General features: G+C 48.1%; 12 protein-coding genes across 12 annotated transcripts; 6 read left to right on the plus strand and 6 right to left on the minus strand.

Annotated features, from left to right (window-relative positions):
• Window positions 1-1,205: 1,205 nt before the first annotated feature.
• N7537_004521 (uncharacterized protein) lies at window positions 1,206-2,722 on the plus strand (the record flags this gene model as incomplete). The annotated part of the gene is made up of 2 exons (XM_056895578.1): window positions 1,206-1,473; window positions 1,530-2,722. 2 exons carry the CDS (start codon window positions 1,206-1,208, stop codon window positions 2,720-2,722), a joined length of 1,461 nt encoding a protein of 486 aa, XP_056755326.1.
• Window positions 2,723-4,350: 1,628 nt separating this feature from the next.
• N7537_004522 (uncharacterized protein) lies at window positions 4,351-5,291 on the minus strand (the record flags this gene model as incomplete). The annotated part of the gene is made up of 3 exons (XM_056895579.1): window positions 4,351-4,539; window positions 4,625-4,989; window positions 5,261-5,291. 3 exons carry the CDS (start codon window positions 5,289-5,291, stop codon window positions 4,351-4,353), a joined length of 585 nt encoding a protein of 194 aa, XP_056755327.1.
• A 572-nt stretch (window positions 5,292-5,863) lies between these two features.
• N7537_004523 (nuclear transport factor 2 family protein) lies at window positions 5,864-6,473 on the plus strand (the record flags this gene model as incomplete). Its single annotated transcript, XM_056895580.1, has 2 exons — window positions 5,864-6,270; window positions 6,326-6,473. 2 exons carry the CDS (start codon window positions 5,864-5,866, stop codon window positions 6,471-6,473), a joined length of 555 nt encoding a protein of 184 aa, XP_056755328.1.
• A 469-nt stretch (window positions 6,474-6,942) lies between these two features.
• Window positions 6,943-7,140, plus strand: N7537_004524 (uncharacterized protein; the record flags this gene model as incomplete). The annotated part of the gene is made up of 1 exon (XM_056895581.1): window positions 6,943-7,140. The coding sequence occupies one exon, from the start codon at window positions 6,943-6,945 to the stop codon at window positions 7,138-7,140; it is 198 nt and encodes a 65-aa protein (XP_056755329.1).
• A 418-nt stretch (window positions 7,141-7,558) lies between these two features.
• Window positions 7,559-10,419, plus strand: N7537_004525 (class I SAM-dependent methyltransferase; the record flags this gene model as incomplete). Its single annotated transcript, XM_056895582.1, has 9 exons — window positions 7,559-7,768; window positions 7,821-7,952; window positions 8,001-8,017; window positions 8,073-8,314; window positions 8,364-8,438; window positions 8,487-9,765; window positions 9,820-9,958; window positions 10,007-10,209; window positions 10,269-10,419. 9 exons carry the CDS (start codon window positions 7,559-7,561, stop codon window positions 10,417-10,419), a joined length of 2,448 nt encoding a protein of 815 aa, XP_056755330.1.
• A 2,123-nt stretch (window positions 10,420-12,542) lies between these two features.
• Window positions 12,543-13,085, minus strand: N7537_004526 (copper transporter family protein; the record flags this gene model as incomplete). The annotated part of the gene is made up of 1 exon (XM_056895583.1): window positions 12,543-13,085. The coding sequence occupies one exon, from the start codon at window positions 13,083-13,085 to the stop codon at window positions 12,543-12,545; it is 543 nt and encodes a 180-aa protein (XP_056755331.1).
• A 630-nt stretch (window positions 13,086-13,715) lies between these two features.
• Window positions 13,716-14,624, minus strand: N7537_004527 (Rer1 family protein; the record flags this gene model as incomplete). Its single annotated transcript, XM_056895584.1, has 4 exons — window positions 13,716-13,795; window positions 13,885-14,187; window positions 14,329-14,446; window positions 14,556-14,624. 4 exons carry the CDS (start codon window positions 14,622-14,624, stop codon window positions 13,716-13,718), a joined length of 570 nt encoding a protein of 189 aa, XP_056755332.1.
• Window positions 14,625-15,030: 406 nt separating this feature from the next.
• On the plus strand, window positions 15,031-16,215 carry echA (enoyl-CoA hydratase echA). The gene is made up of 4 exons (XM_056895585.1): window positions 15,031-15,212; window positions 15,265-15,402; window positions 15,514-16,059; window positions 16,127-16,215. Exons 1-4 carry the CDS (start codon window positions 15,065-15,067, stop codon window positions 16,174-16,176), a joined length of 882 nt encoding a protein of 293 aa, XP_056755333.1. The 5' UTR covers window positions 15,031-15,064; the 3' UTR covers window positions 16,177-16,215.
• Window positions 16,216-16,518: 303 nt separating this feature from the next.
• On the minus strand, window positions 16,519-18,336 carry N7537_004529 (putative MFS alpha-glucoside transporter; the record flags this gene model as incomplete). Its single annotated transcript, XM_056895586.1, has 2 exons — window positions 16,519-17,904; window positions 18,007-18,336. 2 exons carry the CDS (start codon window positions 18,334-18,336, stop codon window positions 16,519-16,521), a joined length of 1,716 nt encoding a protein of 571 aa, XP_056755334.1.
• Window positions 18,337-19,628: 1,292 nt separating this feature from the next.
• N7537_004530 (uncharacterized protein) lies at window positions 19,629-20,464 on the plus strand (the record flags this gene model as incomplete). Its single annotated transcript, XM_056895587.1, has 3 exons — window positions 19,629-20,125; window positions 20,181-20,383; window positions 20,448-20,464. The coding sequence occupies 3 exons, from the start codon at window positions 19,629-19,631 to the stop codon at window positions 20,462-20,464; spliced, it is 717 nt and encodes a 238-aa protein (XP_056755335.1).
• A 415-nt stretch (window positions 20,465-20,879) lies between these two features.
• Window positions 20,880-22,559, minus strand: N7537_004531 (catalase; the record flags this gene model as incomplete). Its single annotated transcript, XM_056895588.1, has 4 exons — window positions 20,880-22,130; window positions 22,193-22,372; window positions 22,426-22,478; window positions 22,538-22,559. 4 exons carry the CDS (start codon window positions 22,557-22,559, stop codon window positions 20,880-20,882), a joined length of 1,506 nt encoding a protein of 501 aa, XP_056755336.1.
• Window positions 22,560-23,557: 998 nt separating this feature from the next.
• Window positions 23,558-25,422, minus strand: atg15 (triglyceride lipase ATG15; the record flags this gene model as incomplete). Its single annotated transcript, XM_056895589.1, has 2 exons — window positions 23,558-25,189; window positions 25,246-25,422. The coding sequence occupies 2 exons, from the start codon at window positions 25,420-25,422 to the stop codon at window positions 23,558-23,560; spliced, it is 1,809 nt and encodes a 602-aa protein (XP_056755337.1).
• Window positions 25,423-25,444: the final 22 nt, after the last annotated feature.

A 25,444-nucleotide genomic window follows, 5' to 3' on the forward strand; every position in this document is an offset into this window, starting at 1 on the left:
CATAGGACTGGTGTTCAACCGCTAAACGACCATTCCTATCGAGACCTTTGACGGCGATAGGCTCAACCCCTGAGAGGATAAACCCGTGCCGGGTATTGTGCTGATCCGTATAAAAGTTCACTTGGGCCAACACCTGCTTGTACTCTTGACGGTCTGCTAGGTTTTGCAAAAACTGCATTGAAGATCTCCACTTCCAAGAGACCTTCAAGTCCCCGGGTGCTCTATTAACACCTGTGAAGAGACTGGCTCCAACTACTATAAACGCAGTATCTGGCCTGAACTAATCAATTACCCTAGCCGATCCCCTCTCTCTATTGTGATTTCAGATAGCGGCAGAACTCCGAGCTGCAGAGAAAGTTGTTCGAAACTAGCTCGGAGGGCGCGTCGAACACGAGTCATAACTAGATCAGCGAAACGAAGATGAAAAGTTGGCGAATCTTTTAAGTGGCGCAGGCGGGGGGACATAAAGGATCAGGCCGAATTCATTTCACATATAGTACTTGCCCGTAGCGTTGAATGATATTGGAATAACTGAACTCCGGCCATGGGACGACTTCTGTTATAGTTATATCATCCGTATCGTATTAATAATTTGTCGTTTTTTCTGTAACTAGTTAACTAGTTAACTATTTAGCTAGTAATTAGTACTACCCAATAGAAATCATGCAATCCTTACAGAATCTCTACTTTCCATCTTTCCACGTGACCACCTCTATATTTTCACGTTCCTATTGGTCAACTCCGTGCCCAGGCGGTAGATTTGGGCAGAATAATGGTCCTCAGGCTCAGCTCCGGAGTTGCTCAGAATAGCAGCTTTTGCCGATTCCTCCAGCTCCATTTGTGGCCAGTCTGGATAAGCCTCTTTTACTGGCGAGCTGAACCACTAGATTCTGATTATATCGCCACTTTACCTCCCTACCGCTGCCCCTGTCTTTCTACAAGCCCTTGGACATTCCTGACGGTAGGTTTGCGACCAATTCCCTCGCATCCATTTTGAATCAAGCTCTTATACTAACTGGCTATTGTAGATTTGTACAATTATTTCTCTTTACCAAATCCGAGGCGACAGCATCCCAGTTCACCCCAGTCAATTACACTCCATCCCAGTCCATTACAGTGAGCTTCCGTCCCGCTCATTCCAGACGCCAAGTTGCTAATGCGCAATTAATCGCCCAGTCAATCGCGAGAACAAATAAGACGACAATATGTCTTCCAAATCTAAGGAGGGTCAGTCATCGGGTGGCTTTCACCAAGAGTACATTGCGTCCCTCCGCTATCGCAATGATCTCCCTCCCCCGGACATGCCCCCGAAGTTCCTTGACATCCCACACGAGGGTTTGAGCCGCTTCCTCACCCCAGGCTTTGCCTCAAACCTGGCACGCCGTGAGGAGCCCAACATTGAAGTCGATGCCGAAGGTGGAATGCCAATTGACCTTGTCGGTATTCCGGGATTACATTTGGGCGACGAGAGTGGTATATCAACACGGAATCCCCTATAATTGCACTGCTGAAACTAACATCTCCACCAGCTATCATGGCACCCGAGAATCCTCAGCCCATGGACCCCGCCGACCTTCCCCTTCTCATGACTATTGAGCAACTCCGAAACCCTGCCCCGAGGAATACCAATGTCAGTTTCCTCCGCCGTACACAGCACATTGGTGTCGATCGCAGTGCCGGAGATGGATCCCGCCCTGCACCCATTAAAGCACAATCGCGCACTGCAAAGAAAGGAAAGCCTCCTGTGGACGACCCGAAACATGTTAAGAAGTTCATCCAAAAAGGATTCGATATCGCCTACCCCCAGAGCAAGCACACTGGAGAGGACACTGATAGCCAAATCCGTGGTCTTCCCCCCACAAAGGCAGAACTTGATGCCTGGGCCAATCCTGTTAATCCTGAAAACCCGAAACTGAAGCCAGTCGGTTTCTTCCCTGTGATGCCTGACCTGGAAGGGTTCCCAGACCCTGGCGGTTACCTTCAATTCAAGTTTGATAAAGCGCCTTTGACGGCCGTCGCAGGCAAGCGGGACAAGCGTATGGATGTTGGTATCCTGACACCCGTCGCGCCTGAGCAGCGTGTTTGTCAGGAACATGAATCTAAGCTCAGTCTTCACCACACGAACCCTGCTCTTTATGCCCACCCGGGCCCAGTCCCTTACGACTACCAGCTCTTCCTTCCAGAGAAGCCCCAATCTGTTAAGAACATTGACGCAAGCATGAATCTGTCCAACACAAACCGAGACAGCGAAGACCTTTACACCAACGAGAGCGCCGAGGGCCACAAGTTCCACCGCTATGATCGCATTCGCACTTACGCCACCAGTGCTCAGGTTTTCAATACCGAGCAAAAGGACATTGCATTGACGCTCTTCAAACCCAAGAATGGCGACACCAGACAATTGGCCGCTTACTACTATCCAATCTCAGGCAAGGCCCGCCTCAAGCCGGAGCGTGCCCGCACTATCGCCCAGGCCGGTCTTGCTCCCACTTCTACCCAACAGGAGGAGATCGAGGAACGGATTGACCAGATGCAGGTGGTGATGCGGGACCCTAATGAGGCTGAAATTTACAAGCGTGCCTTGACCCGTCTGCGCATCGATCCGAAGTTTGCAAGCAATATGCCACCCGAGCCTGTTGCTCAGGAAGAGGAGCAACCGTTGGAGAACGAGGAGACTGAGAAGCCAGCCGATGAGGATACTCGCATGAGCGATGACGAATAGATATTCGCGGCTGTTTATTATGTATTATGGATCCTTTTTTGAACATTACAATCTCGAATCTTCTCCCTAGGTAGTTTCCCATGGGTCTGGCGTCTGAGCAATGGAAAATGGCGTTACGTATAGTCAATGGTCAATCAAAGTATATGTAGTCTTCTCAGTTGTCTACTTCTGTCCCCGCTTGCTGGTATTTTACCGTGCTCTGATTTTTCTATAATTTTCGAGGTTCTATTTTCTCGCCACACTTGCTATATCTTCTTAATATAATAAATTATACTAGCGTACCCTGATACGTATGACCGCAATGCCGGACTAGAGGCTCGACATCCTGGGCTTGTGTACTGTATATGGTTGCCCCATGCGTTGAGGGTAATAGACCAAAACACTACCACCTGTTTCTTCTTCTTTTTCTTCCTCGCATGATAGCTGCTATACTGAGGCATTTTTTACTGTTTGCCTGATGGTTGCTTTCTTCAGTAGTTTATTAGATTGTTCTCCCCCTTTCTTTGTCCTTATATAGCTATATAGATGGCTTTAGGGTAGCGGTATTACTTCCCATTATTCACATATCTACCAACCACTTCCTGCTTCCACAGGTAGATGTGACGGCAGTCAAAAGCTGCTCAAGTGGATCTGTTAACCCAGATATGCTAGACTAATATCTTCCTTTCATGCCGTGAAGTTCAGGGGCAGAAACCTAGTGATATTGATCTCTGAACGTGACTAATGGTCCATTTTCCACATGCTGCTCTGGCGGGTTGCCCATCTGGATGCTTATTTCCACGATCGGTGGTATTCCTAGCAATATGAAGTTTTCACAAATAAAGTATCTAAAAAGGGGAACTATAAGAAAATAAGCCAACAAAATTGAAACCCAGTATTAGAGAATAGCGAGTGCCAGGAAATAAGTATGTAGCCCCAATTTTGGCTATCTTAACATGCTTTCTTTAGCCCACTCAAAATTTGTGGCTGAATGCTTGACATGAACTGATGCATCGGTGTAAACTCCGGGTTCTCACATAGCAACTGGACATAATCACTCTCTTCTTGTAATTTCCGCGGCTGTATTGACTTGAGGTGCCGAACCGCTACTATCAATGGGAAAGGGACGAGGTGTTGACGAAAGACACCGGTGGATGGCTGTAGGAATGACGGGATACAGCGTATTATACTGCGACAACAACCGTCTGGATCAACACCAACAGCATCAAATTCGCCACCAGAAATAGCGTGACAGACACCGTAAGCGATGATACTCAATGCCCAGTAGAGTGTCATTATATGCGCATCCGCGATTTCATTTGTCGTCATGTTGCTTGGGAACTGCCATTTCGGTCCTATACACGCCACTGCGACGGCAAAATTTAATCTCCAGTTGGATAATCTTTCTATGACAGTGAAAACCATCTCTTGGAGGTTAAAACGTTGCCTCAACTTTGCCGGGGAATCTGGCTGAAGATTCATGTTGTCCATGCCCTCATATATCGATGGGATTTCCAGAAGAATGTCTACCAGCAAGTCTTTTCGGGTTTTTGGGTGATGAGTCCAAGGATCAGTCATCCACGCTGGCTCACTGAAAACGAGCTTCTTCCGTTCCTTGAGTGCACATTTTACCTGTTCATGTATTAGCACTACTCCACATCGTCGAGATATAGATCAAATACATGGTTCAGTCGCCCGTCAACAAACAGTCTATGGGCTGGGCCGGTAGCATAGAATGATGGTGGATTGGAAAGGATAAGCGCAAGATCTCCAGAATGGTAGATGCTCCAGCTGCGGGATTGGGCTTCCTGATTTTGCCAATCACCCCCGTACAGAGCCTGAATGAACCATGTTAGTTGGCATTCAATTTCAAGCGAGATTTGTCTATTAATAGCTTAAGAGCCGAGATTGAATACGATATACCTCGTAAAAGCTGAATACCCGTGCAGCACCGAGAAGTTCGAGACCAGGTTTCCTGCGGGAGCTTAATGCTTTTCGCATTTGCTGTAAGGCATTCATATGCAGTTTTGTTCCTTGTTGTTTCATCCAATACTGGCTGCTGTCATTATTTGCGGCAGCACTGAGTGCTATTGCACCGAGAGCAGTGCGTAAGATGCTGTTTCCCGGTAGGATATCTCGAAGTACAATGATGGAGCCACCTAAATCTCGCTGGGTATCATCAAAAAGCGAAAAGGTCTGACTGTTTGGCATGTAAGATGTCCAAAAGTTCCCTTCGAGATAAGACTCGTGGGCGGTTTGGGAAAGAGTGACAGAGGTAGTCAGGTCAGCTGATAAAGACGCATGATTTAGACTAGCCTGGATGGGAAGGCGACTTTGAGTCCTGTGTGACCCATGAAAAGAAGAAATTTCCCCCTCCTGGCTATGGCCATAGTAACGGTATATGATCAGACCATCAGCATACCCTTCGCAAGGGATGCAGGACTTTCTGCATTGTCCACACGAGGGCTGTTGTAGATCACACTACATATGTACTATTGTGGTTAGTGCTGCTATTTCAATGTAGAATGAGTACTTTTGATTTATTGAATAAATACTTACCCCCTTTTTGCGCCGCCTGCAGGTACGGCATGCTTTGGAACGCCCCCCGACACCAACCATTGGCAACTGGGCTGGGTGATGCAGTGGAAAAGCGCACTTGAGTTCGACTAATGATTTTCCTATCCGTGAGGATTAGGGTAACAAAGCAGTCACTACTGTCCACGATGTTCTTCTATGCCCAGATGCCTTGCTGACCACAACTATTGAAGTTGCGTCAGACTCGCGTGGAGATAACTTTAAATTAGTGGGGCCGTAGAGGTTCCCAAGCTAGACCCAAAAGGGAACATTATGCGCGGGCTGCATTGGACTTGTTAGACGTTGTATATTTTGGGGGCTAAAATATTCTCTTCATCCAGTCATTCCATAAGGAGCTTTGAACTGCCTCACTACCAATTATTCTGCGATAGCACCAGGCCCACAAATATGCACATCCCGTCCATGTACTAGGAGGTGGTTTCACCCTTCGTATTTCGAGATCCACCCAGAGACCTGCTCGATGGTGTTTTGAACATATAAAGAGAGGAATTTCCTCAATTTCAAGTAAGAGATACAGCCAAACAGCCCTTCCTGGAATACCCACGAGCTTCGAGCGACACTTTCACAATGAAGTTCGATCTCATATTGGACTTTGCTCTCTACTCTCTACTAGGTTACTCCGGGGCTCTTGCTAGCCCGTCCTGCTGCGGACTGGAAATCACCGGATGTGCTTACCATGAGCGTCTTCTGGAGAATTACATCGCCGTTTGGGGCGGGAATCTGTCGCTCATTGACACTGTCTTCCACCCCGATGTTGTCCTCTTTGCCGACAGTTTCCCTTCAGCAAGTGGGAAAGGAAGCTCGGCCACCCATATAACAAACAGAAATGAGTTTGCTGCCTTCGTTAAAAGATCTCGAACTGGATGGAAGGAATATTACTTCAAACCCATCCGGACAGTTGCGACCGATCATTCAATTGCTGTTCGGTGGATAATGCATGGTGTCCTCGGATCGAACTTCACACTCTTTCCAACGTAAGTTCGAGCCATTATAATCTTTAGTACAAAGCTGATGTCGTAAATTGCATAGGCCATTGAAAGAAGGTGCTGCTGTCACCTATAACGGAACAGACTTCCTTGTCCAAGATGACTGTACTGGCCAGATTAGGGAAGCGTACATTGCAGGGGACAGTATCTCGTACTTCCATGCGATGGGCTTGGACGCTGTCACTGTTTAAAGAAATTAGACAAATGGCAGGCAGCAAGGTCGCGTCGGCATCGGCAATTCACAAGATGGAGTTTGGTGACATGGGATTATCTTCGTCGATTCATGTAGCGTTTACCAATTTGTCTTCTTTTCTGTATGTTAGTCAAGCTATCCCGAGTTACAGCTGTCATAGTGCGCATTCATTGACTACCTGTTCAGAATGGATACCTTCACCAGCTTCCGATTAGACAGCCTCCTATTAAAATTTTTAGTTCTAATAAATACGTAATTCATTCAGCCAATAATTTCAGTCTTGGGGATTATTGCTGTTTTTTCCCGGCCTAAGTAACAGAAACAGAGCATGAAAGGCCAGTATCATGTACGACTATTGAATATTTGATGAGTGAAAACGATGCTACATGTACTTGCAAACGGAATTAACAAATACCTAGTATGGGATCCCAAAAATTTCCCGTCGTCGGGATCTCCAGGGCTTCATAATGAACGGTAACACTGAGATCCCATCAAATCTGGGGAACACCCAATGTGCTAGCAAACGGGGAGCTGATTGGCGCCCGTGGGCCCTGAGGGTTGGCCTTGGTGGCGGCCCTATGGGGGACACAGCAGACCCCACGGGCCCGGTCAATGGGACCTCAACGGTCAATGCCAAGACTTTCAGGGGACCACATGGGAAGTGACTGGGCTCTGAGTGGCCCAATTGTTGAGGGACCACGGGCTACTGCAGGAACCCAATTGTCCTTAGAGTTGGATCGGATTTGATTTGCAGTCAATTTACTTTGGGATTTACTTTGGTTTGTGCTGCTTTCGGATGATCTATCCCTTCCATCCAAAGGGCTATAGTGGATCATGTACAAGCTACTTCCTTAATGCACGTAGCTACACGTGTAGTCCATGTCCATTGTACCTTCCTATCCCCCTCCACTCGCTCTTATCATCTGCACCCCCCCATGTGTCGCCGTGATAGGGCATGGTACACGCTGCTGTCTTCTCATGAGGGGGCGCATGTGGTCAATTAGACCCAATTTGATTTATATTTGAATCTCTCGGTCGCTTCTCTCACTCTTCGTTTGTTGCATCGCCCTTTACATATTGAACATGGATTGGATGCACGTCTACATCGTTGGGGCCGCCGTACTGGTGTTTGCTCTAGTCGGCCTGGTTCTTCTCGTCTCCTCTCAGCGGATCAAAGTGGCCAACACTGGAGCTGGGCCTTACTTGAAATTCATCTGGGCGAACTTCATCAAACCGCACGATAAGAAGGCCGGGGGCCAACAGGATGCGCTGGAGAGCTTCTACAAGACACAAGTGCGATCAAATGACCACGAGCTTGGATATGGCGCGAAGCTAACCGTACCAGGCCGCAATTTACGATGCCACTCGTCGCCGTCTGCTCTGTGGTCGTGAGGACATGCTTGGTCTTGTGGCTGCACAGCTAAAGTACAAGATTAACAACAAAGAAGTCAAGGCTGGAAAGGCTGTCTGGGTGGATGTGAGTATTGTCTTGCTGTGTTTCTGAGCTAGCGCTAATACATTTCAGGTCGGCGGTGGTACTGGGTAGGCACGAGAGGAATCCCGAAGTAATACAAACTGAACATCTGACATGTAACAGATACAACATCGAAGCCATGGCCGCCTTCCTCCCGGTGGACAAATTCTTTAAACATGTTTACCTAGTCGACCTCTCCCCGTCCCTCTGCGAAGTTGCCCGCAAGCGCTTCGAACGCCTTGGGTGGAACAATGTTACCGTTATCTGCCAGGATGCCCGGTCTTTCCGTCTGCCTGAGAAGGATAATGCAGCAAAAGATGGCGCGGACTTGATCACTATGAGTTACAGTCTATCAATGATTCCTGGTGAGTATTTAGGATCACCACGAAAGTCTATTGATATTGATTCGTTTAGACTATTACAGCGTTGTGGACTCATTAACCTCCCGCTTGAAGTCAACTGGAATGCTGGGTGTGTGTGACTTTTACGGTAAGCAATACCTGGAAGTTCTGTATGAATGTCACTCATTCAATATAGTCCAAAGCATTGTGGATGTTTCCTGTCGCAACTACACTGGTGGCGCTTTCAACCGCCATGTCAACTGGCTCGGGCGTGTATTTTGGAGAGCTTGGTTCGATTTCGACCGGGTCAGCCTTGAAGCCGCCCGCCGAGACTATCTGGAATACAAGTTTGGTACTGTCATCTCCGCCAGCGAACGAAACTATTTCCTCGGTGGTATTCCTTACTACATCTTTGTTGGTTGCCCCAAGGAAATGGCATCTACCCCATCAAGTCAATCCATTGAGAAGCTGGATGCATCTTTTACCGAATCTCCTTACCTTCTTCCTGCCAATCACAAGCAGGAAATGGATAATGCAGTTGTAAAAAGCACACATGAGATTCGCTCCAAGGCATATGAATCCGCAGTGATTAACTTGAGTGCAAACCTGCCGCTTCCATCGTCCTTTTACCAGAACCACCACTATCGCATTCATTACAATGACATGCTACCCAAACATACTCAATTCCAGAACGAGTACATCTATGCGTTCACATGGGAAGACCCGCGAGTTGACCACCGACTCCTGAACATCGGCAAAGACGATGTGATCCTGGCTATCACCAGCGCCGGTGACAACATTCTTGATTATCTGCAAAAGAGTCCCCGCCGGGTGCATGCAGTGGACTTGAACCCTAATCAGAATCATCTTCTCGAGTTGAAGGTTGCGTGTTATTCAGCGCTGGGTCACCGGGATATGTGGAAAATCTTCGGTGATGGCAAGCACGCACAGTTCCGTGAACTGCTAATCTCTAAACTCAGCCCCCATCTGTCAAGCCAGGCTTTCCAGTACTGGCTTGAGCACGCCCAGACCTTCACTTCTACCTCTGGTCATGGTCTGTATGAGACCGGTGGGTCTCGTCATGCCATTCGTATGGTGCGATGGCTCTTCAATATATTCGGACTCCAGGGTGAAGTTCGCAAGCTGTGTGAAGCGCAGAGTATTGCAGAGCAGCGCGAAATTTGGCCTCGCATTAGACGTGTGCTAATGAGCCGACCACTCAACTGGGCTATTGTGAGCACCGAATGGTTCGCCTGGAAGGCTGCCGGAGTACCACGCAACCAGCGAAATATGATTGTCGACGACTTCTTCCGCCGCAACGGCTTGACTGAAGATATGAAAAAGGGCAAGGACGTCAGCGGCCAATCGATTTGGGAATATGTCGTGAATACTCTTGACCCTGTGGTCAACGAGACTCTGATTAGCAACGATAACTACTTCTACTTCCTTTGCGTTCAGGGCAAATTCTCACGGAGGTTCGCTTACCTTATCCTTGTCTTTTTGATTACACATGCTAACTGCAATCATAGATGCCACCCGACCTATCTTTCTCCTCAAGCACACGTCAGGCTTTCCACGCCTGGTGCATTCGATGGCCTCCGTATCCACACTGATGAGATCAACGAAGTGATCAACCGTATCACCCCAGGAACTCTGACTATTGCCGTGGTAAGTATCGAAATATCCTTTTGCGGTATTTGTGCTAATTTATATTAGGTCATGGACTCTATGGACTGGTTTGATCCCGCAGAGGACTCGGCCCCTGCCCAGGCCCGAACTTTCAACAAAGCTTTGAAAAAGGGTGGTCGTATCCTCCTCCGTTCCGCGAGTATCGATCCTTGGTACATCAAGCACTTCGAAGAAAATGGCTTCACTGCTCGTCGCGTGGGAGCTCGTTTCCCAGGCACATGTATTGATCGGTGAGTTTGAGAATTTTTGTGCTTGACTATTACGGGCGAAACTTACACATATATTCTAGGGTGAACATGTACGCATCGACCTGGATCTGTACTAAATCCGAGGACTTGTCCCGCCCCAATCCAGACCGCAAAATGTCGACTCTCTCACTGGGGGAAAGCGCTATTACCGGAGGCAAGATGCCGAGCAGCGTGGAGAATCTGTTGATTTAAGTTGTGGCGATACCTTTTTTCTTTTCTTGATGCAGCCTTTTCAAGTTATGCCGCATGTGCCTCGGAGCCCGTTCATGATACCTACGATCTGGAGTTAGATGGAGTGTTTCCTATGCTTGACTTAAAAGCGCCGGGTTCAGGAGTCTGATCTGAACTATGTTTTCGGTTGTAGTGTGGATCCGGATGGATGTCAATAGCTTGTCCTAATAGCAGCCGCCATCTTTAACATGGTTACATACACTAGGCAGCTGAACGAACTATTATCTTGCCTTCAATCTGTCACTGTAATAGTAAAGTGTAGCTTCTCTGAATTTTCAGTCATCAAATTTGTTTGGATATATATCCCCATATGGGTCGATGTTCGCCAGTGATTTACTGCACCCGTGGATAACAAGAGCTCGAGTATTCTCTTGCCTTCTGCTTTTCTCAGTATGTTGAATGTCAAGCCCAAAGGATGATAGCCACCTTCACAAAATCATCTCTTATTGCAATACCTAACGCCGTAATCTCGTACTCAATGTAATTATCTCGGCACCCCGTAGGTTTTCTTTTCGCAATATCTATATCTAACTCCTGCGCCAATTGTTTTACGAACGCCACAGATACGCATTGAGGTATGATAATAAGCTGACAGAATGGAATAAGGCCCCCCTAGGCCATAAACAGGAACCTTGGTTTTTGTTGTGGTCTAGTGGTAAAATAGCCTGTATTTTTCCAACATAAGCCCTCAAGAAGAGTTCAGATTCGTAAATCGCTTTTATTACCTTGAGTTTGGTTTCGAGCGATAGGAGAGTAAAGATCCGCTTCTGCTATTAATGATCCCATCCGTAGTGCCGAGGAATGGTAAGATATTTTTAGCTCGTCTGACAGATTGATTACCAAATAGTGCTGCTTTGGATCTTCATTTAGAGAGATATATATGTGGAGAGAGAGGCGATAGCGATAGCAAAAGCTGTTGAAATAGATGAATGAAGGTGAAGTCCTTGAGGCGGAGTTCTCTATGCCTTTCTGCCCATGTAGAAGAAGACACTTTAATATCATTGTTATACACATTCATTAATGATTTTTAGTAGGGTTTATGTTCTACATCGTTAAGCTTACGTTGCGGATCCTTACAGATCACGTCGATCTCCAGAAAAGGTTACATGGCGGTTGATCCCTCTAGCGCTAATTTGAGCACATTTGCGCAAGTACATAGTTAGTCTACTCCATTCAGTATTTACTCAATAGATCCAATATCCCCATTTTCGGGCTCCATAGAAGTTAATACAATTGTTAGTGGACTTGGCCATATTCGACCCAGCAAATTAGAAACATGCCATTCGACTCCCAAGGTGATAAATGGTCTTGGTGAGACACCTCCTGTCTTATATCTATACCCAGATTGTAGAAAAACATACTTACAAGCTCTACAAAGTGAATCCTGTATTCGAGGCCACCGCTCGTCCAAATGCGCACACTATGATCGACCGATGAAGAGAATCCCCAAAGCTGGACGTCCACTGGCAAAGTGCTCGCACATCAATGGAGTTGATTGCAATTGCCGGGAGGTTTGGGCGATTATGGTTCCACTTGCTCCAGGTACGTAATGTCAGCGGAATGGAATCGGTAATTTCGATTCGGCATAGATTTGTAGTAACATTTGTCGCTTCGAATAGGGTCGATGGTTTGCTGTCCAGAATCTGAGATTCAGCCGGTACAACAGCAGCAGGTTGATCATGCTTATACCGAGAATTAGATGATGATTTGGGTTATATCGATGGAAATCCTTGTTTTATAAAGGAGTTAGGTAAATAACGAAGCAGGTATGACAATGAGATTAGCATGTCTATAGTGACAGTTTTGATAGCCCATATTAATTAACAACAGGTACCAAGCTGCCATTATGGAACACTACGCGGCATTACACAACACGAGGTAAAGGGAATATAACCAGAACTTCAGCAGTAATCTAAACTCCAATTACCCACCATGACAAGTCCCTTCCTGCCAGGCAGTTCCCTGAGAGAATCTCCCAAGAAGCAATTCTCCCACTAGGACGCCGAAAAGTACAGTAACGAAGACGCCGATGTTGAAGGTCATCACGGATAGCATCCTATCAATATGAATAATTAGTCGATCATTTAACACAAGTAGACAGCTGTAGGTGTAACCACCCACAAGAAATATCCAATCAAAGCTCTAGCACACTCGAGCAACGCACGCGTCCCGTCTTTTCGGAAACTCCACGTTCCACTGGCCTTCCACGAGGGGAGTAGGCGTTTCAGTGAGGTCTTATTCCGAGGGCTATCGCCTGTGAGATACTCTATCGACGGATTTCGTATTTCATTGTCGTTATTTGAAACTGGTAAAGTCTCTTCGTCGTCATCCTCGTCCCCGTGCACGCGCATGTAGTCTGGAAGAGGACTGAGCTTTGCTTTTCGGATATTTTGTCGTGGATTTACTGGAGCGAGAAGTAGGGTTGGAGGGGGAGAGGTATTCTGGGACCAGGATTTCTCAAGTTGGAATTTGAGAGCGCCGAGGAAGCGGTTGAAGATGGCGAGGAGGAATAGAACGGTCAGCGTTAAGATGTATTGCGTTGTGGTTGAGGTTGTCCAGCCTGTGAAGAGGATTGTGATTTCAATGGAGGCTGAAAACACTGATGGCATGTTCATTTCCATGTCCATAATCGTGCTAGGGTGTTCACTCGAGTGCGAGCACTGGTCGGAGTCTTAAGGTCGAGTAGGCAGTGTTTGCATCACTTCATGTTGGGGGTGTTGTTGAAAGTAGGAAATCCTGTAGGCAACAAGCGAGAGAAGACTAGACAATCTTTGCTCATGCGGCTTTAGATGCATCAGCTGTTGGGTTCATCTCACGGTGTAATCTAAATGTTCTCGAATAAGATCATGGCATACAAGCGCTAATCCGCTCACGTTTACATCACATGTCTCAAAACAATGTTACCTTGCCGATTGGCGAATTACAAAAAGAAATTGTAAAACGAAGTCTTGGAGTCTTGGTTTTCAAAAAAATCATATATTGCAAGTCAGTTCATTCATTGACTTCAGGTCTAATCATATTTCACAGGGGAAGACCGGAACGCGCCAAAGCAGCGGCCCTCTAAACAAAGAGTGATTAAAAAAAAGAGTCTGGGAAAATTCATAAATGGACCACCATGAGCCCAGCGCTTTCACCTATCATATCATGCCTGTCTGTTGCTCACAAAGCCAAAGCGCGCATACAGATACAGGACATGCACATGCGAACGATCGTGGATATAGAGTCAGAGACAGAAAGAAGTTCAGAAATCGAAAATCTCATGAGCGACCGTACCGCGTCTTTCCGAAGGAGAAAGGCACGTAGCGGTACTTAATCATGTGCTGGATTTGTCGTCGCACTGTTTAAAAAGGATTGAGTTAGACATATCTCCACAACAAAAATGATACAGGTATTGTATCAAATTCCAATCGAAAAGGGGAGACATACTCGTCAGCACAAACAGAATCATCCAGTAGACAACCAGGACCGGCCAGAAGACGGGGATATCAAAGACGGCGAGGAAAGAGCAAACGAAGCCAATAGCGATGGCACGAGTGGCCGAGTGCCAGAACTTGAACTCGGGCAGACGGCGGATGAAGGGCCGGAACTCCTCGTCCTTCTTGGTAGGGAGGCTGGGGGAGCCGGCGTCTCCGTCCTCGAGACCCTCGTCCTGGGTGAGAGACGGGTCGAACTTGGGAGTCAGGAAAGCGAGGAAGAGGTTCAGGAGGTAAATGCCGAGTGTGTAGGCGACTGTGATTTAAGATTGCGGCGTTAGCGGTTTGTTTATCCAGATGTTTACAGCGTGGATGAATGGCTTGCGCGTGTTGGTACGTCGAAGCGCATCATTTTCGCTCTGCTAATTTCATTTTCAGGGCCTGAAGGGAGTCTTACCGATATACCAGCCCTGCGCGAGGAAAATGCGCAGGAAGAAGAGGAGCAGGAGCACGCCGGAACCAACCCAGCGGTAGGTTGTGTACGGGGTCGAGGCATCGAGGTAGGCTTGGTAGTGCTACGGTTGACATGTTAGCATGCATATTCATCGAAATATTGCGACGGGTCTCAGAAATGAAGGAGCCAAAGCCATTGCGCAATGCCTTTACCCCTCATGAAACACTTACTCGAGTCAGTCTAGAGGTGTGCGCGGACACAGCTGTGAAGGGCGACTGATCGGGCTCAGGGACATCCATGATGAAGATATTAGGGAGGATAGGCGAAGCACAGGCCTAGACCACCGAAAGAAAGAAAGGAAAGAGGAAAAGTAAAGAAAAAGCTGCGATTAAGATAAGCTGCTGAAACCAGACATTCCAGGACAGGCACTGCGCTTCCTTCAGGACAGAAAAGTGTCCACTGCAGACTGGCCAATCATACTGGAGATGAGTAACCAGCCACTTACATAGGCACGTGATATATGGCACAGTCATCATGTGGCAGTGCAGTGACATAAGACAGACTAAAGAGGTTTAGCCATTTCACGTGTACCTCGGAACGGTTAACTTCGGCGTTCAGTCGGTCGCGGGGAAACGGGCCATCTATGATGGTATCGCGTAGCTACTCTCTCTTCTTTCTCTGCATAATTCAATCTCAATTATCTGAATTAAATTAATTGTCCTTGTCTTCACATAGCACAATGTTTGCCCGTCAATGCACTCGTCTGGCCACTTCGCGGACATCGGTCCCCTTGACTTACTACCTTGCCCGAGTCCGGGGATATTCTTCAGCTACTGGTAGCTACGAGCACATCCTCACTTCGACCCCCAAGCCCGGTGTGGGATTGAGTATGTAACTGCAGCCCATATACCACAGGACACATTCTAATTCTTATTATAGTTACCCTCAACCGCCCCAAGGCCCTCAATGCACTATGCACTCCCTTGTTCAAGGAGCTTAATGAAGCTCTGAGCAACTACGACAATGACAAGAGCATTGGCGCGATCATTATCACAGGAAGCGAGAAGGCATTCGCCGGTATGTACATGCTCTATCGACACTCTTCACACACCATATATCTTCTAGTCATTTCGTCACCCTAATCCCAATGTACATCAACAATATAATAACCCACCAAACCCACCACAGCTGGCGCGGACATCAAAGAAATGGCCCCTCTAAGCTTCTCAGCCGCCTACAGCGAGAACTTCATCGCACCTTGGTCCCACCTCGCCAACTCCATCCGCACCCCAGTTATCGCCGCCGTCTCCGGCTACGCCCTCGGTGGTGGCTGCGAGCTAGCTCTGATGTGCGACATCCTGTATTGTACCGAGACCGCTACCTTCGGTCAGCCAGAGATTAAGCTGGGCACGATCCCCGGCGCAGGCGGCTCTCAGCGCCTGACCCGTGCCGTCGGCAAGAGCAAGGCTATGGAGCTTATCCTCACTGGAAAGAACTTCAGCGGTAAGGAGGCTGGTGAGTGGGGTGTTGCAGCGAAGGTTGTCCCGGGCGGCAAGGAGGAGTTGCTGGAGCAGGCGTATAAGACGGCCGAGACTATTGCTAGCTACAGTCGCGTGGCTGTTGTTGCTGGTAAGGAGGTTGTTAACAAGAGCCAGGAGTTGTCGCTCAAGGAGGGTGTTGAGTATGAGAGACGGTTGTTCCATGCGCTCTTTGGGAGTAAGGATCAGAAGATTGGTGAGTTGGCACTTTGGTCTGCTGAGTGAGTGGGCTTGGGTTGGGGTTTGCTAACGATTATTCTTAGGTATGACTGCCTTTGCGGAAAAGAAGAAGGCTGAGTGGTCCCATGAATAGATGATGAGTGGAAGAAACTCATTTGGAATGAAGAAGCTGGATTTTTTTCATTACCTACGTGTGATTCACGATATTGCGGCTGTGGAATAGAGGACTCGTTTAGAGCCCCGGCAGAGAGCAGTATCATCTAACGCACTTCCGTCTGTAATTTTCGTCTACAGCCTCATCAGAATAGAAGTGGAGATATGAGAGATTGAAGACTTCAGTTTACATTGTCTATTTGGCCATCAGATGAAGATATTAGATTAATGCTATTTGCTGAAAAATGCTATGTACATGCGGGAGTGCCTATCAATTTCGGGCCCAGAAGCAGAATTAGTCGTAAACATAAGACACATCGCATCATATCGAACCGTGATTTTTCTCCAATTGGCTCTCATCAGTTCGGTTGTTCTTCTCCGCTCGGTAATCATCAATGACACGGCCCTCAATGGTCTCATCGAAGACGTCCACCTGGGTCGTCGAAAACTTGCGAGCACTAATACCGCGCTCAAAGAGCAGATCAAGCTCGGCGAATGAACGTCCACGAGGCTCGGGGACACGGAAGTATGTGTAAATGATACACAGGAAGCAGATGCCACCCCAGAAGAAACCAGCGTAGTTGCCCCAGTTCCAAGCGCCGGGGTTCAGCATGTAGGGGGTGAGGACGCCGCAGATGATGGCGACAATGTTATACAGATTGCGGCCGAGCACGACTGTCTTGATTTGAAGTCGGCGGGTGGAGAGCTCGGCTACAAGGGAGAAGCAGACCGTGCCAACGGTCAGCTGGTAGAATAGGGCCCAGATCAACATCATGGCACCCGTGGCTAGGGAGGCCTGCTCTTTGTGCTCTTTAGGAACAAGACCAAGGAAACCCATGACTAATAGCATGGTGCACAGGCCACAGAGACCGTATAGGTACAACGTGCGCCGGCCGATTCCGAGTGTCATGAGGAACCATGATCCAAACACGCCAACCATGTTGATACCGTATTGACCCATAGCAAAGGCGTAAGAGTTCGAGGAGCTTAACCCAGCCTGTTCCAAAAAGTAGGTCGAATAGTTGGAAAAGGAATTTCCACTAAGATTTTGAATGGCCCAGACCATGCAAACAATCTCCGTACGGCGGAGATCGGTACCCCGGAAGCAGTCTAGGTAGCTAGCACCTTTGGTGATTTTTTCCTCCAGAGCAGTAGTGTGCACCATCATAGAAACTGTCTCATCGGGATCAAAATCTCCCTGACTTTTGCTGGTCAAACGCACAAGGGCCCGCTTCGCATCTTCAGTCCGACCTTTCCGAACCAACCACCATGGGGATTCGGGCGCAAGCCAAATACCAATGAAGAGCGGCAGCGGCCACATCCATTGCAGTCCGTATGGAATCCGGTAGGCCCATTCGTCAGTCCGGTTCAACATTCCCTTAATTACACCAATTCCAATGAGCTGGCCAAGACCCCAGCAGAAATTGACATAGGTGGTCAAATACCCTCGCAGCGCCACAGGACACACCTCCGAGGCGTAGGTAATTGTCAAAGTCTGGAAGACACCCCAGGGAACACCGCAAAGAATCTCCGCTGCAAGTAGGGTTTGCACATTCTGGGCTGTGAAGAAGATTGCCGTCCAAGCACTAACAAGTATGAGGCAGGCCATAATCGTGTACCGGTAACCGAAGCGTTCCGAAGCCCAGCCATTGATGAATAAACCGATGATTTCACCGCAATAAGCACCGTTGCTCAGACCTGCTTGCCACTGTACATTCGAAGAATTGTCAGTTTGTTCGCTCAAAGAGGCAAATGCACCTCACTCCAAGAGATGGAAGGCACAACCACCGCCGGAATTGGTCGGACTTACCGCTGCGGATACTTCATATTTTCCATCGCCCAGTACCTCTCCATACTTGCGCTTGAATTGCGGGAAGGCATAGAAGTTGTTGACCAAACTAATATCGTAACCCTCCATGGCAATGCAAGTGGAGATGAGCACGCTCCAAAGCACGGCCTTAGGGTACAGCCGGATGCCCTGCATCAATGTCATGGACTGTTCCTTCTCGGTTGCTGCCTTTGCATTTTGAATGACTTTGGTCATGGACGAGTCCGAGGCGGGTCCCGCGGTCGAAGAGTAACCATATTCGGGAAGGTTATCCACCGGCGTAATGGCATCTGGGGCCTTGGGTTCGGCCATATTGGGTAGGCAGAATAACCGAGAGGACACTGGGAGGAAATGGAGGGGGAGGTAATTGTCTCGAGTAACTTTCGATATGAGGTTGGAAGTTGAGCTGGTTCGGAAGTCAGGGGAAAAAAAATCAAAGTACCCACAATGCTGGGAACATTGCACGCGAGCACTCCAGGGCGGCGAAAAGTCCCCTTGACGCCTACCGAGGGTAAGTGAATACTGCGGCCGAGATAGAAGGGCTAGAGGAAATGAGGATAAAAGCCAATCCGAATTGGCGGGGGAACGGGGATTCGGGTTCGATGCCTCCAAGCGCAAATTTTCGCGGGATGGGAAGCTTGGCGAGGCCCGGATGGGGTAAGTGATGGGTCATGGTTACAATTTGATTATTTGGTTATTTGATGTTTTAATGTTGGCTTTTATTGAAGTACTTTAGGATATTTAATAAAATTTAGAAATTATTATTCCGTATACAATTGAGTTGGATCTACAAAGTGACTATGCACAGGGGGTCTCTCAACCCCACGTGGGGGAACTATAATTCTTCGCCCCTTGCAACAATAAGAAGAGGCGATATCTTACTCTCTCTGAGGAATTGAAGTATTCCTATTGGTTCATATCTATCGTACTTCCTCGGTAATACTCGAGTGTCATTAATTGCATTAGTGATTGCATCCCATTGCTGATATGTAAATCTACTATAAACCGGCTAGAAGCAGCTATCTGGGACACTAGATTTGAATCCTATATTGACCCCCCCAAATATAAAAATATAGATGCCTACTGCTTGCGCTTGGACGGCTTCGTTTCTTTGGAATTATTTGATCAACACTATTCGAACTTCGGGGCTAAGTTCAAGCAACAATGCTCATCTCTCTGTGGAATTCTTTCATAGACCTTCTTTGATCAACCTGGTTAATTATAGTCTCTGTGGACAATGTGTATTGGTCCATTTGCCTTTGAAAGCCCGCTTTCAACAACTATATCTGCTTCTTTGGTGACTCGATTGATTATAGTCTATTCTTTCTTTCAGCCGTTGCTTGGTCTATTACAAGGCATTTTCTTACAATCCTAAGTTTCATTGATTACTAGCCTTGAAGGTTCTCCTTGTATATAAGACAAAATATGTTTCTATAATATCCTCAACCTTTCAGTATCAACAACAATCGGTTCTCCAACAGCAACTAGTTTAATAACAACCAATATATACCCCCTCGCCAACAGCAGCGAATTCACCAATAATAGGTAGTAAGTTAAACAATACCTACAATTAAATGATCCAAGAGCTAACCATACATACAGAAATGCCTCGTAGTCATCGTTCCGGAAATAACTACGCTCCCCTTCCCCCGCGCCCTCCTCGCATTCTAGCTCCTGGTGTGACCACAAATCAGCAGTATCACCTTACAGGTAGCATGGATATCCCTTCGGGCCTCTCAAACAAGAAGATTGCTGAATGCCATCTCGAATTTATAGATTTCGAAAACAATAACCATTGCGTCCTCCGACTCACGTTCTTACATGAACTGGAAGACGATACCCCATACGCACCTTTTGGCACCAGGGGAGTTGTCCTGGACTTCGAAGGTGTGACCCAACAAGACTCCTCAACTTCAGGGGAGTTAATGCTGTGTACCTTTGGGTACGATGGGCCGCATCGGAGGTCGCTTCACTTCTCCCAGATACCTATGGGCCGCAATAAAACAGTTAGGGATTGTGTTGGGATCATTCGAGATTCTGGTTTGGTGCCTTGTAATTTTGATCACTTGAATGGGAACTTGGTTGGGTGTAGAGATTTTATGTGAGTTGTCTTCTTTTTCTGATATGCTTTTAGATTATGCTAACAACATTCATAGATCACAATTGGTTTATCGATTGAATGAGAATACGTTTCTGAGGCTTCCGGATAATGCTAACACGGTCTATAACAGATTCAATTATGAATATAATAATACTCCCCAGCCTTACAACCGCCAGCTCAGCCCTGTGTCATATGCTATCTTTCAACAGGCATACCGACACACAGCTATAAACGGGATCAATTATGCTACTGGACCGCGTGAGTTGCCCATGATATATCGCCCCCTGTTTGATGGAATTCAATGCTAACTAGATATTGATAGGCCGATTCTTGCCGTAAAAGAAGAAAGTGAAACAAAACGGCAACAGCATCGAATCTATTATGTAAAAGCCATGGATGATACGTCCCAATTAGTCGATGGCTTGGTCCAAACAGTTTGTAGGCAGAATTGCGAAAAGACTAACTCTTAAAGTGTGGTAGAAATGCTACTGTTTACAATATTGCCTAGATGTGTTCAAGCCACTGACTGGTTGTCTTCATTTGATTTAAAGAATACGTTCATAGACCTGAAAAGAAGACAACACCATTTTTTTAAACCATTTACAAAACAATTCGTGAGAACCTCAAAATGATACCAAAATATAATAGAATAATTCATAAATCGTATTTAATTTGCTGAAATAGCTCGATGCAGTGGTGTGGAGTGAACCCACGATTATTTTGAATATGAAAATGCAAGAAATTAAGAGCATATCTACAAACGCGCTGGCGGGGCACCAGTAATATGGGCCTCCGTAGCGGACTGGATGCGAGCACCGAGATCCGCATTAACACGACGGAACATCTCGTAAGTAGCCTTGCGAACACGCTCATCGGCACCGCACAGGTGACCAGAGATGTTACCGACGAAGTTCTCCTGCTGACCGGGGGTACGGCCAAGGACCTGCCACAGGCCGTTAGCCTGGACGTAGTCCTCGGAAGTAACAGGGTACTGCTCGGCGATGACAGCGCCGGACCACTTCTCGTGTTCCTGGCTAGCCTTGATGGGCTTGTGGGCGAGGGGGCGGAAGGTGGAGGGGTAGTTAGGGTTGGCTCCGTAGTTGCCGTTGACGTTCATGTAGCCATCGCGGTGTGAAGGGTTGAAGGCCTTGAGCGGGCAGTTGACGGGGATCTGCTCGTAGTTGCCGCCCAGGCGGTGGCGGTGCGTGTCGGGGTAGGAGAAGAGACGGGACTGAAGGACAGGGTCGGCGGAGGGCTCCGCACCGGGAACCATGTGGGAGGGGGAGAAGGCGGCTTGTTCGATCTCGGCGAAGTAGTTCTGTGGGTTCTTGTTTAGGGTGAAGCGGCCGAAACGACGTAGAGGCACCTCGTTCTGGGGCCAGACTTTGGTCAGGTCGAAGACGTTCCAGCGGAACTTCTCGGCCTGCTCGGGGCTCAGAACTTGCACGTAGCAGGTCCAGGAGGGGTTCTCGCCGCGCTGGATGGCTTCAAATAGATCCTGGGTGTGCCAGTCAGGGTTCTCGGCAGACATCTTGGCTGCTTCATCGTTGGTGAAGGTCTTGTTGCCCTGATCGGTCTTGCAGTGGATTTGGACGTAGTTGAAGGTGCCATCTGGCTTGATCCACTTATAGGTGTGGCCCGAGTAGCCGTTCATGTGACGGTAGGAGTATGGCGTACCGCGGTCACTGAACAGGTGCATCACCTGGTGGATGGCCTCGTGGTGGGTTGAGAGGTAATCCCAGAACATGGTGGCGTCCTTGAGGTTGGTCTGCGGGTTGCGCTTTTGGGTGTGGATGAAGATGGGGAATTTAGCAGGGTCGCGCAGGAAGAACACCGGGGTGTTGTTGAACACCCAATCCCAGTTGCCCTCCTCGGTGTAGAACTTCATGGCGAATCCGCGAGGGTCACGGGCACTGTCCGGGGATCCCTTCTCACCACCGACAGTCGAGAAACGGGTGAGCATCTTGGTCTTCTTGCCGACACCCTTGAGCATATCAATGATAGTCTATGCATTATTAGCCTAGTCGTTCTCTGTGAAACTGTAGAAGTTGCTCAGGTGGTACATACGAGATCGCTAATATCATCGGTGACCTCAAACTCGCCGTAGGCACCAGCACCCTTGGCGTGAACCACGCGCTCAGGAATGCGCTCACGGTCGAAGTGTGCCAGCAGATCGATCAGGTGGAAATCCTGCATCAGAAGAGGACCATTGGGGCCAATGCGCTGAGCAGCCTGGGGATCCATGACCTATATGTATATGGTTAGACCTTGCGATTCAGGAGGAAGTGAGCTGAGCGTACTGGGCAGCCGTTGGAGGCAGTGTAGACCGGAGTCTCATTGTAGCGGTAGGTTTCTGCGAACGAGAGGGCATTAGTTGGTGTTTCAGGCTTTGATAGGGGAGGTAAGACCAACTAGGCTCGTTATCTTGACCCATAATGGCAGACTGTATATGGGGAAGAGAGAGAAATTCCTGGGAGCCCCGTTTGGTTTATATAGGAAAAAAAACAACCTTGTGGGGAGCCATGGAAAAGTCCAAGGGCCCCACCAGCTTTTGATATGGAAAATAATCCACTGTCAATTGGTCCACAATCTACTCTATCTACTCTCGATTTCAGCAAATGTTGACTATATTTATGTACAATACAGAATACCTCTAAACGCCACTAACGTGGGCATGCAGAATGATCGATATCCAATCGCAACTGGGCCGATGTCATCCTATCGGGTCCACTCCCGGAAATTGGAGAACGGGACAAGCCCTCGAGAAATAGCTTTGTAAACGGCCTGCGGCTAGACCGAAAGGGAGATATTCCGGGCAGGTCAAGCCGTTCTCCCAATTTAGCAGGTCGATCCGAGTTTAAGCTGTCAGCTGAATCTGTTCTGTCGGAACGATCCGAGATCGGAAATCCCCGGGCTTCCGACCCTAGAGCGACGGAGTTGGCCTTCCAGACTTGTTGAGCTACAGACAAACCGGTCAATTACACAGTTTTGTATCCAACGAATTCATTGAAATATCTCATTGTCATAGTATAGTAGCAACCGAAACTTCCAAAGGTCAGTCCCTCCAAGGTGTTGCGCGAGGCCTTAGTTGGACCAATTCCACCTATGCCTCGGCAAAGCACATTGAATAGTGCTGCCCTTGAATTTGGAGCAAGAAAGTCAACAAGGGCTCAGTCGACTCATGCTCAATCAGATCCTTGAAAACAACAAGAAGAAAAAAATCAAAATAAATGCTCGCTTAGTGCGCCAATCGTATATCTTATCTTGTATATCGCAGAGAAAGAAAACTCGAAAACAGCTCGAGGTTTGAACAAATCATAAAAGGTGGGTGGGTATATCTAGCGCTTGCGGCTTCTCGAGAGCCTATATATCAATCGAAAAAAGGGGCAGCAAGAGTATGCTGCAAGTGCATGCATGGGGAAGGAATGGGGTTTAGCTGGTAAGAGTGGGCACCGAGGTGATCGCAGGGGTGTTAGTGGACTCATCCCAGCATCCCCACAACCTCCCCGGGTTATGGCAGGTCGCTGAAGTGGGCGAGGCAGAATTAGCGGTAGTCGTGGCTACCGTGCTAGTTTCGTCACGGCAGCCAAACCACCCTGGATCCTGACAGCTGGTCGTTGCAGTCACCGTGGGCAAAGTGGTAGTCACCGTGGGTGCTGGAGTGGCTGTTGTGGTAGGATCATTGCACCCGAACCAACCAGGAGTCAGGCATGTCGTCGTAGTGGCAGTGCTTGTCGGTGCAGTCGTAGTCGTAGTAGTAGCGGTTGTGCTTTCATCCAGACAACCCCACCACCCGGGGGTCTTGCATGTAGAAGTTCTGGTGGGAGATGCAGTAGTGGTGGTAGTTGTAGTAGTTGTGGCCTCAGACCCGTTGCTTCGGAAGAACTTCCAGAGTTCACAGTCGAAGCATTCTTCCTCTGCGACACATGAGGGGACACTATCGTATTTCAAAATCACATCAGATATGACGTTCTCAATCTTGTGAGTGCCAAGGCCGACACGCCAGCCCTTGTCTGCCACAGTGTCATATGTGCACATCTGTCCGGTGTGGCATGCCGACTCCATCGCATAGCCGCCCCATGTACAGATAGAGTTGATTCCATTGCAGGTTCCCATATAGATCGGGTCTGCTGTATGTCCAAAATGGTAGGACCCAGTGAACTGTCGCGACTGTGGAAATCGTGAGTCATACCCTGGCGGGCTTGGAAGGCCAAGTCGAGCTGCGGGTAATGCCTCTGGGACGGCCTCAAAAGTGACCACAGGCAACCCGAACGTCAATCCAACCAGACTTGTCATTGCACCACCTAGGGAATGACCGGTCATCCAAATATTTGCATCCGGGTAGATCTCGGTAACGTTAGAGTATAGGTCGATCGCTGCCTGGTAATACCGGTTTTCGTCAGTCATAGACTCGACGATGCATGTCAGATTTGCTGTGAATGTAGCACTCTGGCAATCGCAAGACTGTCTCCATAGATATGAGCCTCCTTGGCCGCAGCAACAACTGAAGAATAGATTATCATTGACTTTATCGTTCGTTGTAGTACCTGCGCCATCGAAAAGAGCCGGCGAAGTGCCCTTCAGGGAAATGACAATAGTGCTGTTTGTCTTATCGGAATAGATGTGCCCTCTCAGCCCATCCTTTTGCCAACCGAAGCTGCCCGAATAGTTGAACTTGCCATGGATAGTGTGCCACTGTCCTGTTCCAGGCTCCTCGATATAGTCATTCGCGGTCATTTGTGCAAATGTTAAGACAGTCTGTTTGTCTGTAATATTCGGCCCCGGCACGGTGTCCAAGGCCCATTCCAGTGGAGACAAGGCGGCCGAAAAGCCCGACGACCGCGCGGCTGCTAAGTGACCTTGAATCACCGGCAGTCGTCGGTCGACTAACCGTTGTATTGTGAGAGGACTTGATGAAGCGAGTAGAGAAGACTCTGATGCAATATATTGTTCTCCGTATCCATCTTCGGATACAGTTCGAAGGCGAGTGTCTGGCTTGACGTCGAGTCTGGCATGAAGATCGGGTTGTTCATAGGTCCCTCGGTGGAAGATGTGGCGTAAGGACTATAAACGGTTATTACCGGTAACTAGGGTAATACAACTTGCGTAGGGCATCTTACAAATTCGTGGGTGTCTGGTGTAGCCTCCGCCCCATTCAAAGGTACCTGGGGCTGGATGATGGGGACTTGTTGAGAGGGTGGATAATAGCCTGAGGCGGAAGCTGCACCTGATAATACTGCAGCCGATAATAATAGGCCGTGGATGCTAAATTTAATCCATGAACGTTTTCGAGGCATGATGGGTGTTGATGATGAGGAT

Source organism: Penicillium hordei (assembly GCF_028827395.1).
Source record: "Penicillium hordei strain IBT 12815 chromosome Unknown utg000002l_segment0_segment0, whole genome shotgun sequence".
Taxonomy (NCBI): domain Eukaryota; kingdom Fungi; phylum Ascomycota; class Eurotiomycetes; order Eurotiales; family Aspergillaceae; genus Penicillium; species Penicillium hordei.